We start from the raw sequence: 14,280 nt of genomic DNA on the forward strand, positions 1-14,280 counted from the left end.
TGACCAGGACCCTGTCACTTGCCCACTCTGAGAATCAGCCTGGCCTGCTCTCCTGGTGCTATCACCCCCCTCACTGCGTGGTTGTCTCCTGGGGCTCTGTTCACACACAGTGCCATTGTTTGTGACAGTGCAGATGATTATCTATCATCTGTATCTATAGATCTAGCTATGCCTGGRGTGCATAACCTGCTCATTCAGGGCACACTCAGATTAGGAACCTTCCTAAAAGTTCTGGTCCAACCTCACAGGGCAGCTCTGTGGCTGGGGAAGTGCTTTGGCTTGTGCAATCCATGAGGGCTGGGGTTAAGTCAGAACAGATTTTCACAATGGTCCCTTTTGATCTCTCAGCAGATAAAAGAATGGCTTTCATTAGACATGTTCAAGAACAGGTTAGACCACCCTCTGCCACTGATGCTATTGACATAGCTGAACTTGCCTAGTGCAGATGATCTCTTCCAGGCCYGTATTTCTATGGCAACTTACATGTTTTCATAGCTCTCTGAAGACTGCTTCAATCATTGGTTTGAACTCCAAGATAAAAAGACAWAAGTGTTGTCTGATTTCACAGCTGAGCTATGTGCCCAAAGCTACAGCAAGTGTGCAGCAAGTCTGCAAAGGCAGGGATTAATTGATGAAAGTCAATTTTATTTTTCACTCAAAGTGTTACAGTTTATTACTTTACCTGGACAACTGTCTGCTTGCACACTCAATAATTTGTGCACCCAAGATGCCTCAACCTTCACTCAGAAGTGTGGGACTGGGGCTGGGGACTTGGGAGGGAGCCAGCCCTACAGGTCTCTATCACCTCCTAAAGAATAAAAATATAATGCCTCAAATTTATTAAGCAGTCGGTAAAAAAGGAAGTGTTTCCTGAATGTCCTTGATGAAGATCAAGGAGAAGAGCATTTAAAATGTGGCCATTTACATAAAACAGCAACTTTGGCAGTCTTGACCTAAGACATACAAAAGACATAAAAAGTATGCAGAGGTTTAAGTTTCTTGAGGTATCTAAGGAACAAAGCCTCCTTTGCAGGGCCATTCTATGAAGTGGAGGCTGTGCTCTTTGTGTGGAGGTTTAACGACATGGAGCTTTGCTAAGTCACCTAAGGGTATTTTCCTTGTTAATCATTGTGTAGGAATACTTRCCTAGAGTCATTTGGTGCTATTCATGGTACAGTGCTCTGCCTTGGCTTGGACTGTTTCACACMGGTGTTGTGCCAGTGACTAACTACATTAAAATCTAATCTTTTTCCATGGCCCTTTTTGAAGGCTGTTGGTCTGCACAGGTGATTGCCTGCTGAGCACAGCTCTCCAGTCAGGCATGCAAAGGGAGATGCCTGCATCTAGAATCCTGCAGGATGAAGCACTGCAGTTTCACAGGAGGGTTCATGTTGCAGAGACAAAAGAGAAGCAGGCACATGAAATGATGAGTCTTTTCCTACACCAAGCACTAGATGGATACAGCCACTTAAATATTTCAGCTGAACATCTGCAAAGAACAATTTAAAGCCTGTCATGAAGACATACCTTATATTCATTGTAAAAATAGAGGGCATCAACCATATAGCATCACCTTGCCATATCAAATTTTATTTCTGCAGAAAAGACTAAAATTTGAAAAAACAAAATAAAATTGCAGTTTTAAGAAAATCTGGAATGTTTGTCTCACTTCTACCAAGGCTTGTGGTTTGTCAGCCTACAGTGCAAAGTACTGGGTGCTGTTTCATGACTAACCCAACTCCCATGCCTGGCAGCAGTTGAAGTGGCCTTCAAGATGCTTACATTGCTTTTGCCTTCCTGTTCGATGCTGGATTGCAGTGGGGAAATCAAAATCCACAATTAGGCTGAGTTTTCATGTTAGGTGACTGCTGCATGTGGTATTTATCTGCAATGGCTGCAGTGAGAAGAAAACACCCCTAGGGCTAATGTAGCCTCCTAACACAGCAGAGGCTAATTGTCACTGCTGGTAGCAGGCCACGGGCTTTATGCTGACTTTGCAAGGCCTCAGGACTGAGGCTTTTCATGACTACTTTGTCTGAACTTGCCTTAACCTGCCTCATGCCTCATTTGTTTAGCTGTGAAAGCAATTTTTCTAATGACGAGGACATTCAGGTATATTTGTAGAATTTAAAGGCCAGTGATGAAAGCCAAGATATAACTTAGTAGCAAACACAAAAACGCCCCTAAATTAGCAAAAAAGGACAAAGAATATGAACATCATGCTCACCCCACAAAGCACCTGGGATGCTGACAGCTGGCTGTATTTCCTCACTATTGCCACTGCAGCCACTGACCATTAGAGCCTGAGGATCAGAGCAGGYGTGAATAAACATCAAAACAAGGGGCAGATAGTAGGAAGTATGCACAGAATAATTTTACCTTATTCCTTTTTTCATTTAGTGGCATAGTAGTATYCTTTYCTGTTCTCTYRTCTCTTCTCTCTTAAAATWAGMYAGAACTAAACTAGTAACAATTAATRTATTAGACTGTTAAAAWTTGTTACACTAACAATAAATTCCTGACTTTACATCCAAGCCGTGTCTCCTTTTTGCTCCCAACAGCTTTTGAGTGCAACACCATTTCAGGGAGAAGCGGCCTGCTGGACAGGGCAATGCTCCAGAAGCATCTGTGGGACCCCAGCACCGTGTCCAAGAGCTGCTGTCCTTTGGAAAACTCACCTGCTCCACACCAAGGGCTCAGCAGCAAACTGGCTTTGTGTCAGCCCAGAACACCTGCACCAGGGCACAGGTCTGTTGATCTTGCAGAGCTAATGAAGTGATCCTGTTAACATCCTTAGTCATGCACCCTCCTCATGTTCCTGTTTCCTGGCAGGGCCTTGCAGATATGTTCTTTTTATTTTTATTTAGAAGGACAGARAAACATTTTGCCAAAGGTGATAGTCAAGCACAGAACCTTAGAAAGCATCCCAATTAGCAGCATGGAGAAACCATAGTTGGAAGGTTTCAATAGCTACTTTAATGAATTAAGAAGTTATATGGAAAATGGACTTTCCTGGCTCTCAGATATCGAAATCCAGCTTCTAAAATGGATAGAGTGACTGCAACAGGAGACGCTTGTGGGAGCAAAGTTAAACTAGTCCTTGAATGATGCAATGTAAAAAGGGGTAATTCATGGGATCAGGTGGTAGGGTTATGAACCTGCCTTTGTGAATATGACAATTACTCACTGTGTTTAAAACAYTTGCCTTGAGGGAAAGGGAAATGTCTGTATTGCAAGATACTGTAAGGTGAACAAATTTCAACTACCTCAATGTAATATCTCTGCATAGATACAGCCTTAGAGTACACACTCTTTAGGCTTAACCTGCTTCAGTATAGGTCAAGTACATAATAAATCATGGCAATGGAATTCACAGTGACACTGCTGTGAAGTCACCACATATTTAGCAGTAAAGGGGGACACATCTTCCTGAAAAGCAGCATTAAACATGCCTCTTCAGAAATGCAAATTCTCTGCCTGCATCCTTTCAGCCAGTATTCAAGAAAGCATGGARGCAGGCATGCAAATGTGTTGGTCATTATTCTGCTTAGTGAGCTCCAAATCTATTATTGGTCTTCTATGCATACACAAAGCCATATTTAAATCTTATTAAAATGGCTGTGTGTCCAAGATGACTCTGCCAAAGCCAGTGTGGTTACTTCACATTTGATGGCAGAGGTTGTCACTCAACTCATGCTGTGCAAGCRCACAGAAAATACCGAAACCTCTTAAAATCATCCCTGTATAGAAAATTTTATGGAAAATTACTGGCAMATGTTCAGAAAGGAACTTTGCTTAGAAAATGTTTCAGCCCATGCACTGTGTAAGAAGAAACAGATTAGTGAAGTGTTTTGACATTACAGAGAAAAAATTGCTATACTGAATTAATTAGCCATATTTTTCATATTTTTCTTTATAAATATTTTTACACAAAGGAAGTATATAAATACAAAGGTAAAATGTTTTCATTTGAAATCTACATGCTATCAGATAAATTTTCAATGTAAATGCTAAAAAAAATAAGTGGTGAAAAGCAAGATTAACATACATTTTATGAAGACAATGTAACAAGAGGTATGCAACACAGTGTATTCCATTCCACAATGCATTCTRCTTGTTTAGCACAGTGCTGAAAAGCTGCATCCCTTTGTGTTTGTTAATGACTCCATTCCTGGTGAATGTGCAGGCAAAAAATAAAAAGGCATTGGCAAACTGGAGGCTATTTTAACCACATATACACAATGGCTATGTAGTTGCACAGAATGGTAACACAGAAGTAAACATGGAAGTGAAACAATTTCAAATGTCATTGTTTTTACAAAATATCAAGTTCCCTAAAGTTGAAGAAAACAGAAGCCCACATAAGAAGCAAAATGTCAACACTGTTCCAACATCAGTGAAACAAGTAAACCTGCTGGTAATACCAAGATAGAAAAAATCCACAGGAAATGATGATTGAACTTGGGGAAATGTCATTGCAGTTCGGTAACAGTACAATAAAAACAATAAAAATCAGATACCATTAATGCATTTGTAGAATCTTCCATGAATCTCTGCATTTCAAAATGCTGTAAGCATCATTGTCAAGGAGGTCATTGAGACTTGGACTGTGGGGCTGATGGTGAGTGAAAAAAGAAATTATGTCTTTTTAAAATAGAATATGAATGAGTCCGGATAGGTAACAAGTTGAGCAAAAGCCTTTGACCAGTGTTCTGTGAATAAGTAACATGCCTTTAACTYATTTTCAAATTTGTCTGTTCAGTTGTAGGCAACCCCTGCAAAGAGAGGTGCTAATTATTTGGGAAATCAAARTTTCTAAAACTTAACAGGCAGGAATGAAGCAAATAACATTATACTATTATGAAGAAAATGACCAAAACCTAGTACTTAGGATTCCACTGCTGAGACAAGTGATCTGGGTAAATCTAACTACAGATATTGATTTCCASTCTCAGTAATCAAAACACTTGCTGTAGAGGCTTTTTTCCCCTCTGATATTTGTTTTCAAAATTAACTCAAGAAAATGTACAGAATTTCTACTTCATCTGGCAAATTTATCTTTTGTTTAGACAGACTCCTAGAAACTGTTCCTTGTTCCTCATGTGTTGTCACAATGAAATTGCARAACAAAAGATGAATTTGTCACAGTAGATTTGCTTCAAGCACAAATCAGCTATATTTTGATCTCACCTGATCAGAACACCTTTTCTGTTTTGTTTTGATTTGATTTCCCTTGCAGGCGTCTAAGAAAAGCCAGAATCTTATTCTACATGGACTTCTAYTGTAATCCTCATTTCTATAAAACAYGAATGCAGTTCTTGGATTTCAATTATTAAAATCTCCATGGACTTAATATTCTTAGAATCTCCCTAAACATTTTGAAACAATGATCACTGTTTTTCAACAGTTTAAGGCTGTCAGCATGCTTTTGGTTGGGGACAGATATGATCCTGAAAGCAACGTTATGCCACTGAAGTTCAAGGACAGGTTAAGAATACGCTTATACATGGCTTTCCAGGTCAGATTTCTCCAAACACAACTGCATTTGGCCACTCTGACCTATTTTAGTGGATGAAAACTGCTATGTTGTGCCATTCCGAAAGAGAAGCTGAGCAGCATGCATGAAATCAGAAGTGAAAGAGGGGACTGCATCATTTTTCCTTGCCTCCAACAACTTTTTTTTTTTTTTTTTTTTTTTTTTTTTTTTTTTTTTTTTTTTTTTTTTTTTTTTTTTATTTTTTTTTTTTTTTTTTTTTTTTTTTTTTTTTAATCTGAAAAACAACATGGCCACAAAGAAACCAGCTGCCTAAATAAGGATAAAACTAAGGCTGGTTAAAAATTTGTTCAGTTTGAGAAGTCTTCTGATAATATTATTGTATTATAATATTGTTCTTCCTTTAAGAACTKTTATAAAGAGCTTGTCTGTAAATGAGCTTATGAGGGAGGTTGAAATGGAACAAAGGAAGATCTATATTGTTGGCATCTGTGGACTGCACCTACTTTTTATCTGCCCCTGAGAGAACATCTCCCTCTCACCCAAACAAGCAAGCATTTATTTAAGAACAGAACATGTATCTACTAAGTTTAAAAGAAAAAAAAAACACATATATTCAAAATTCTTCTTYCAAAATTAATTTTAAAATCCCTAATTTGTTCAGTTAGTCACACTGCTTTCTTGACTTGGTAAAACAGGAGCCATAAGCCACTTTAACATTCMGTTTCTGTGGATGCATTTTCTTGCCTAGTTTTCTGTTCTTCTGTTGTACTGCCAAATGCTACCGTCAAATTAGTTACACTGCTGGCATGTCCTGGTCTATTTAATTTGTCCTTCACAGACTTGGCTTTCCGGGAATGGCTGTGCAAACTCTTTGAGCGTACTGATGGGAACCCAGAAGTCCTTTCTGGCTTTATGGACAGTAAATTCTCTTTCTCAGCCTTGACAGTGGCAGGCATAGAGGTGTAAGAGGCACTCATACCTGCTTCACCAACGTTACTATCATCATCTGTGTCCATCTGCTTCTCCTCTGCTTGCTTTTCTGCTTCGGAGATCAACCCAGGGTATTCTGGAGGAGGCTCTTGAGACAGCTGCTGCTCAACTTCGTATTTCCACTCTGTGGCCCACTGCTCAAGTGTAGAAGGGCACACCTGATCCATAATGGTACTATACTCTGAGGTCCAGTTGTTAACGCCTCCAACCAGCTTCCCRCCTTGTGCAAATATAAAGCTCCTTGATTTCATCATAGTGGTTTGGCAAGTACTGAAAGTTTCAGGAGGAAAATAGCGCATTGCTTTGGATTTGTCCAAGGGATAAGAGATGGTTGCTTCTARTTTGGTACGTTCTACTTTTAACTGAGTTTTCTGAAAATCTGATCCTGCTACTGACTGACTGTTYGTAACAGCATTCATCTGGTTTACACTTTGAGGAATCATTCCATCGCTACTGAAAACCCCCTGTTTTCCACTCCCAACTGAACCAGAATGGGGTCTGGAAACATTCTGTGCAATTTCAAATGCAGATTTACTGGGATCTGCTGTGGCCACTGCATTAGCACTCGAGGTCTGGAGTCCAGTGGGGTGTTCTGGAGCCAGCATCCTTGGGTCTGCCCCATCTTCTTTGGTACCAATAGAGTGGGATTTTCTACGCATGGCTGGYGACATGGTAGTGGTGCTGTCATCGAAGGTTAACTCATCCCCACTGATGTGGTAYTTGTACATGCTGTAGCCATCAGAGCTGTTAACACTGCTCTGCCTCAGGAGATAAGCAGCATCACACTCTGACGAAGCCCGTGAGCGCGTGTACGTCAGCTCGGATTTGTCGATGCCCGCCAGCTTCTCCAGAGCRTTCACCATCCGACCAGAGAGCTCTTCCAGCTGAGAGAGCCGCAGGTCCACTGTCTGGAGAGAAGCTTTCATAAAATGTTCTCTTTCATTCACTTCTTCCAGCCTCATAGACATATTTTCAACTCTGTGGGGTAAAAAAGAGGAAGCACAGAACACAACCTGTGGAATGGAGCAGTAGCCCATTGTAGGCACCCAGCTCCTGATTTCTTCCTAAGGCAGAATTTTGTGGTGTCTATCATGCCTGGTKCTTTTTACTTATGTGTAGCACCAAAAGCATGAGCGTTTTCTTGTTATCTATGCTTTCCATACATATTAGTGGGGTATTTGAACTTTGCCCTTATATCCGTGGCAGGAGAGCCCTCAGGGACAGACTCCTATTAACATTTCTGTGTGTGCCACCCACTGTGTGCTCAGTTGTTCTCTTTCACTGTGAAGCATCAAATTAATTACCTGAAAAGTACTTTTTAAGTCACAGGGTGACTTAAAATAGCATCAAAGCATGTTGTAAAACAGGTTTTGCAGCTGTATGAGAGAAGAAACATACATTGTGCTGATGGGATTGCTTTAGCTTTTGAAACACCTTTCTATTATGTATTAGCTGAAAGGAGTGGAACTATTGTCTAGTTCAATTAAAATAATACTTCTTCCCATTTTCTTCTTATCATTTATATAATAATGGATGTGACGGTACTAGAAAARTGCATATACAAATAATTAATTGGAAAGTGGCTTAGAGATCATATACTAGTAAATCTACTGTGGAAATTAAATTAACTTTTTTTTTGCTCTCACACACAAAAGATGATGAAGCATCTGGAGCAAGAAGCCATGAGAAATAAGCAAATCTGCTTTGTGGCCATAGACCATAGTGAATCAGTGAGGCTTATCATCCCTGCTTTATTCTCTGCCACAATACTCAGGATTTTGACAAATTGCCATGGATAACCAGTGTGATAGAAACGACTGGAAYACATGTGGCAAGTTTAATTTACTTCTCTATTCTCAAATTTCACATATAAAATTGCAAGATGTTCAAGGCCTCCCTCAAGAGGAAGAGGTTTATCTATCAAAGAATTATATGGCTCACAGGGCTAATTCATAACCAATGTTAAAATGAAAATGCATATAGATACATGGATAAATATGTACATGGAGTACTGCATCAACAGAATACTATGAGGTAGATTAAAATGAAAGAGTGTTTAATATGAGTACTTTTCATTACAGGGASAATTTTTCATCATTTCAAGGAAGTGACAAAAGACCCATCTTTTGATTTACTTAGATCTACTGACAGSATAGGCAGAGCCTTTGGGAACAGTCCTGCCAAGTGACCTGGTAAAAAAGGCTCTGCCATTAGCACTGTGTGCTTACACAGCAATATGCAAACATTACCTACTCCTCAGAATAGCTTAATGATTTACATGTGAATATTCCCCATCCTTTAAATGGGGAAGTTCATACTGAAAAGCTAAATGCCTTGTTCAAAGCCTCCAAGAGAATCTGGGGCAGAGATTAAAATTCAGCAGTTGTGTGTGCCAGACCCTAATGTCAACCACAGATCCAAGGGAAGAACCCTAAGTGATTTTGTCATTAAGCTCCAACATGTTTCTCATGGCTGAACTGCTGGAAACTCAACAAGCAGAAATTTGCTCAAATGGATAAAAAGCATAACTGTAAATCCTCAGAYGAATGAGAGGTATAAAATGCACCATGAACAAAAATGTTCTTATAACAAAGCTACCCAAACCAGCAGATTTAGTGACATAACAGAAGGAATAATAAAAAGTTTGCTCTTGTGAGAAATGCACCTGCTTAGATAGTTATTTGGGATTTAGATCAGCTTGAGTTGCTGGTGGTTTTCTTCAAGATCAAAATCTTCTGTATTTTAACTCAACTGTGGTTATAAAGAGTTACTAAAAATACTGTTCCAGACAAATGGTGTGGATATTTTTGTTACAACAGATACCTTTCTGATGTAACTCTGATGCGTTCATCATTAGATGATTGCTGCTCATCCTCTTTCTCTTGGAAGTATTCTTCCACGCACTCCTCTTCAAACTCATACAGTTTTTTTAGCTCTTCATCATTCAGAAATAACTCTGCAAAAGAGAAGAACAAAAGAAGAGTTTCCTTATTCTGAACTTCTGGCAGTCAATTTAAATCCAATTTAGCAGTTTATTTTAGACATGGACATATTGCAGATTTTACTCCTGCACTAAATGAACAGGTGATTTTTTTAAAATAGGGAAGGAGCCCTTAGTTAAGGATGGGGAGGCAATGGCCATCCACAGTGGGCTCTATGTTCTGATTGACTTTGGCACTGTTTGACTGCTGTGTGTTGAACAAACTGACCAAATTTTGCAAGATMAAGACCTGAGCAATCTCTGCCAGTTTGACTGTTCCTTCATTCAAGTACTGTTCTTAAAAGGATGCCAGTTATGGGAAATGGATAGACAGATTGTTCACAGATATTCTTTGGATAAGATGTTAAGAAATTTATAATCATATAAGAAAAATCCAAGGGGAATATAAGCTTTTGGGAACACTTCATTCTTTATCTGGATTTGTCTCTTTGCATTTGGATCGAGCAATACATTTACTTTTTTCCTTTCTCTTTTTCCTATTGTGCAAAAATGTTTCCTGTGAAATGCAGAAACACAGGGATAGTTGTAAGCATCTGATTTTTTCCATGAGACACATAATGAAAATAATAATTAACAGTTACAGAATATGTTAGAAGAATCCTCACAGTTTCCCTGTGAAACAACAGATAAATCTCTAAGTTATAATGGGGATACTCTGAGTTACAGATTGCTCACAAACACAGAGCTGACACTATAGCTGACATTTGGACTGTGATCCCTTCTTCTGAAATTCCTGTTTGTCCTTCCTAGCATTCAGACTGGAATAAGTAGATACCATCCCACTGTTTTAAGAAAACATGTTAAAGGAAGTCTTCATTAGCCTCAGAGAGTTGCAGGCACCCACAGAGGCCRAGAGCTGTTAACTTGATACAAATACTGGCCCATACTGTCTTCTGCAGAAGACTTGATGGTCAAGTTGAACAAGAGTTCAGTGTTGTAGAAGCTGCTGCTTTCTGCTAGTAGGGTACAAAGAGCTCAATTTAGAGAAGATTTCTTGCATACTCAGCCCCCTGTCGCGCTCGTCCTGGTCTCCATCCCCCTTCCTGCAGCGGCAGCAGATGCGCTTGATGATGATGTAGATGTGGCTGAAGATGATCATTGGTGGGGGGAGGACAGGTCTGTCATGGAATGTCATGATCAGCTGGTACCGCTGGAACTTCCACACTTGGTTGGATATTGATTTTACCTCAAAGAASGTATTGCTGAAAGGAAACATAGGTACAGCTTCTATGAGGCCTCTAATTTTACTTATCATTGAGCAAATACTATGTTGAAAAAAGCAGCAGCTAAATAACCTCATGGAGCCACATGGCTTGCTTGGTTCAGCTCTTTGTTGGTGCTACCGAACCAAGGATTAAATTGAACTCATGATTTCGCTGTTCTTTTTGAAGGTAGCAAACAGAAGGTGCTCTGCATCCCTCAGGCACCCCTCAGAACAGCCCGTTTGCTCCTACTGCACAAATCCCTTAGGTGCCAATGAAAAGAAACTTGCACAATTTATGCAKCACATAATTGGTATTTTGGGGCTCGGTTATAAACTATTTCTTTTAACACACGCCAGTATTTGATGCTACACAAAGTATTAAATCCATGAAAAGTATTTTGTATGCTAAACTCAGAAACTTCACATAGTTTGCCTTTAATATGCTAATCAGCTTGACCTACATAGAAGACTTTTCAAGTTTTCACAAAATGTCCTAAATTCAAACTTTACTTCCTCAAACTTCTGATTAAAAACATGGTGCATATTCTTGTAAAAGAATTTATTCTTGGGAGTTTCATAATTTTTATAGCAAAGTAAAGTGTGTTTTAAAGATGTTTAATTTTGAAATWCAGTTGATATAAAGTGATAGCATTCAATCCAGAGATAACAATAGTCACAGTTATGAAATACCAACRAAGAGAAAGCAGACTTTATATTCTGTCTCAGAAAAGGCTTTTCAAGCTATTTTAAAGTATCTTCAGATAGCTCACTCCATTTCTATGATGGTGATGATACTGGAACTTCCTTTTTCTATTTTCTGTCCACTTCTTTTCTAACTTTATGTGCTTTAGAATATTTACATTCATAAAACCAGTTAAAACACCTCTTGACAGCACAGCATTTCTGTGTACACRTAGCTTTTGCTTTCTTTAGGTTAAGTATATATGAGACTATTTACCAATGATAAATAACAATCTGTGTTCACTCTGTGTGTCCTTTATAGCAGGAATTGCCCAGCTAGATCTCAACCCCTTGCAAGCAGGCTGGGATGGCAGGAGTTAACAGCATGACCTACTTCCCAAACTGCTGATTCCTTGGTCCTTCAGCCAATAATAGCTACCATTGTAAGATTCTTCCCCTTCTCCCCAGCTATGTGACTGGCATTTGAGTACTTTAAATTCATGACCTTTTAAGCGACATACATCAAATGAAAGACAGGCTTTGTGAGCTGCAGATTTCTGGGCACACAAAGTACTATTTTTTGCATTTGTGACATAAGCTACCTATGCCAACAAGCCCTCAACACTACATGGTTGAAGGCAACAAAAATGAATCACCTGCTTTTCTCAGGTGTTCTGTTCAGAAAGTATTGCCAGCAAGTAGGTTTTTTTTTTGTTTGTTTGTTTTTTGGTTTTTTTTTGTTTGTTTGTTTTTTCTTTTAAATCCCTATACCATGAGAAGAAAAGCATGCAAGCTAAGTGCAGGTAAGAAAAACAAGCATCAGAAATTAATTTAATTTTACTCTAGGTAAGTCCAAATATAGACATGTTCATACTGCATGCTGCCTGAATTGGCCACAGACCTTGGCAACACAGAGCCATCCTTCCTGTTGGTTCAAGGCAATACAGACTGTATTTTGGGTAGTGAAAGAATTGCAGGGCCCTAATTTATTTTTCTAAATGAAAAACAAAACAAGAAGAAAAAAGAAAAAGAAGCCAGATGATGTAGTGGGAATGCCTCCTGCTTTTGATGTTCAGAGTTTGGCTCTGCTGTTCTCCTGCAGAGCTGACTACCAGTGGCTGCACACGTTTCTGTCAGGTGTGTGCAAGGTTTCATGGATCCTATTTCTCATCTTTGCAGAGCAACCTCACTATCCTTTAGGAGGTAATTGGAAATAGCCAGATTCTGTCACAAATGCAAAGCCTCCTTTCCTCACTCTTCTSCAGGGTACACCCTGCTGCCAGTGTTTGCCAGTCACATCCACAGAGTAATGAGATTCTAAGGGTGAATGCAAACCCTTGCCAAATCAGTTGATGGGTTCTCACAGAAACTTTATCTTGACAATAAGACAAAATACACGATCATTTACATACTTGAAGACAGCAATCAGCAGGTTTACCAACAGGATATTTGCTACCAAAAGGTAACAGGCCATAATAGCAGGAGTGAGCCAGGCCCCTGGGATGCACGGAGGGAGGCGTTTACCATCATCATCATAAAGATTATCGCCACAAGGAGCTAAACAAAAAACAGGAGAGGCATTTTTCACAAATTGCCTGAGACTTAAAAACACTATTCACATTTATTTAACGATTACACATGCATAAATGTTGCCAAATTTTGTCAGTTTGTTTCCAGGAGCAAGTATGTCTAATTTCTACTTCAAATTCTGCTGCTAACTACATTTCCCATATTAGTGAAGAGAGAGGCAACTCCTTACTGTACCATGTGGCTTTCTATTTACATTCCCATGGATTTTCTTTTTCTCATAGTAATAGTCTAAGACAAGATCTTAATGTGTATACATACATATTAACAGTGGAATTAAAAACAAATTCTTTAACCAAGCCTGTGTGCATATTTTGCGAAAGAGATAAAAGGATTGCCTTAATGATCCCAGATTGCTGAGTATAGATTCAACCTTTAGGGGGACTCTGTGTATTGAAGAGGCCCCTGATCAGCTTCACTGAGGGTTTACACTTATGCCTACCTTTTTTYCTGGTTTTCCTAAGCAAACTAWAGCAGGAAAGTTAAGCAAATACTAATCTTATTCAAAGGGACCAGGTGGCAAATACTGCCAAAACCACATTAATCGTATATCYAGGTAATCAATACCACTTCTGCATTATAATTTAAAAAGTCCAATTATTTTGCTGTTGGTGTACTAGAAACAAGCCTTAGCAACCACTTAARCTCAATTAAAACTTCTGATCTGCGTTTTGTATTAAAATAAAATATTTTTMCTCTACTTATTTTCAAATGAAACTATTACAGTAGAAAAACAAGATTCACCCCTGAATATTGGATGAGTGCTGTAATTAAAATATGAGTAACTCATCAAGAAAAAGATWAATGAACATATTCAGCTAAATGAGATAATCAGCTCTCCACAGAGACTTACGATTGATTTCCATGGCATAGACTGAACATCATTCCAAAGGAACRGAATAGAAAAGGAGGCAGGGAGAGAAAAAAGAAAACAACAGAACAATAAAGAAACGGAAACAAAAAAAAAGATTATTGGAAATACAGTTCTACTGCCAAGAAAAGATAAGCAACTCAAATGTCAAAACAGTAGAGACACATGCTTAGAAAAAACATCTCTGTTAAAAATGCATTGTGTTCTGCAATTTTCTTTTCATGCTGTTTCCCCCAAATGTTACATATGGCAGCAAACTAATGATAATAATATATCACAAAATGCTTCTGGCAGATGATCATTTAAATATACATGATATTTCTGGCAAGCAAACAAAACTGGCGGTCACCATGAACATGAAGCAACTCAAAATTATCACACAAAGATCATTCTTTTAGCTATTATGGAAACATTGTCTTTTTTTTTTTTTTTTTTTTTTTTTTTTTTTT

The 14,280-nt window shown here is 38.7% G+C and overlaps 1 protein-coding gene across 4 annotated transcripts in view; it reads right to left on the minus strand.

The window, feature by feature from the left end:
* Nucleotides 1–4,774: 4,774 nt before the first annotated feature.
* TRPM1 (transient receptor potential cation channel subfamily M member 1) overlaps nt 4,775–14,280 on the minus strand; it is an 87,038-nt gene continuing 77,532 nt past the window's right edge. For 2 of the 4 annotated variants that reach the window (XM_057382513.1, XM_057382512.1), the window contains exons 25-29: nt 13,814–13,834; nt 12,786–12,930; nt 10,491–10,690; nt 9,311–9,443; nt 4,775–7,465 (exon numbers count right to left, since the gene is read on the minus strand). In XM_057382513.1, coding sequence (XP_057238496.1) covers nt 6,208–7,465; nt 9,311–9,443; nt 10,491–10,690; nt 12,786–12,930; nt 13,814–13,834 — 1,757 coding nt within the window. In that variant the 3' untranslated portion in view covers nt 4,775–6,207. The remainder of the gene's footprint in view (nt 7,466–9,310; nt 9,444–10,490; nt 10,691–12,785; nt 12,931–13,813; nt 13,835–14,280) is intronic. The other 2 variants (XM_057382515.1, XM_057382514.1) reach the window with 1 other exon arrangement.

Source organism: Malurus melanocephalus, unplaced genomic scaffold, assembly GCF_030028575.1.
Source record: "Malurus melanocephalus ecotype Western Australia unplaced genomic scaffold, MMel_1.1 scaffold_572, whole genome shotgun sequence".
Taxonomy (NCBI): domain Eukaryota; kingdom Metazoa; phylum Chordata; class Aves; order Passeriformes; family Maluridae; genus Malurus; species Malurus melanocephalus.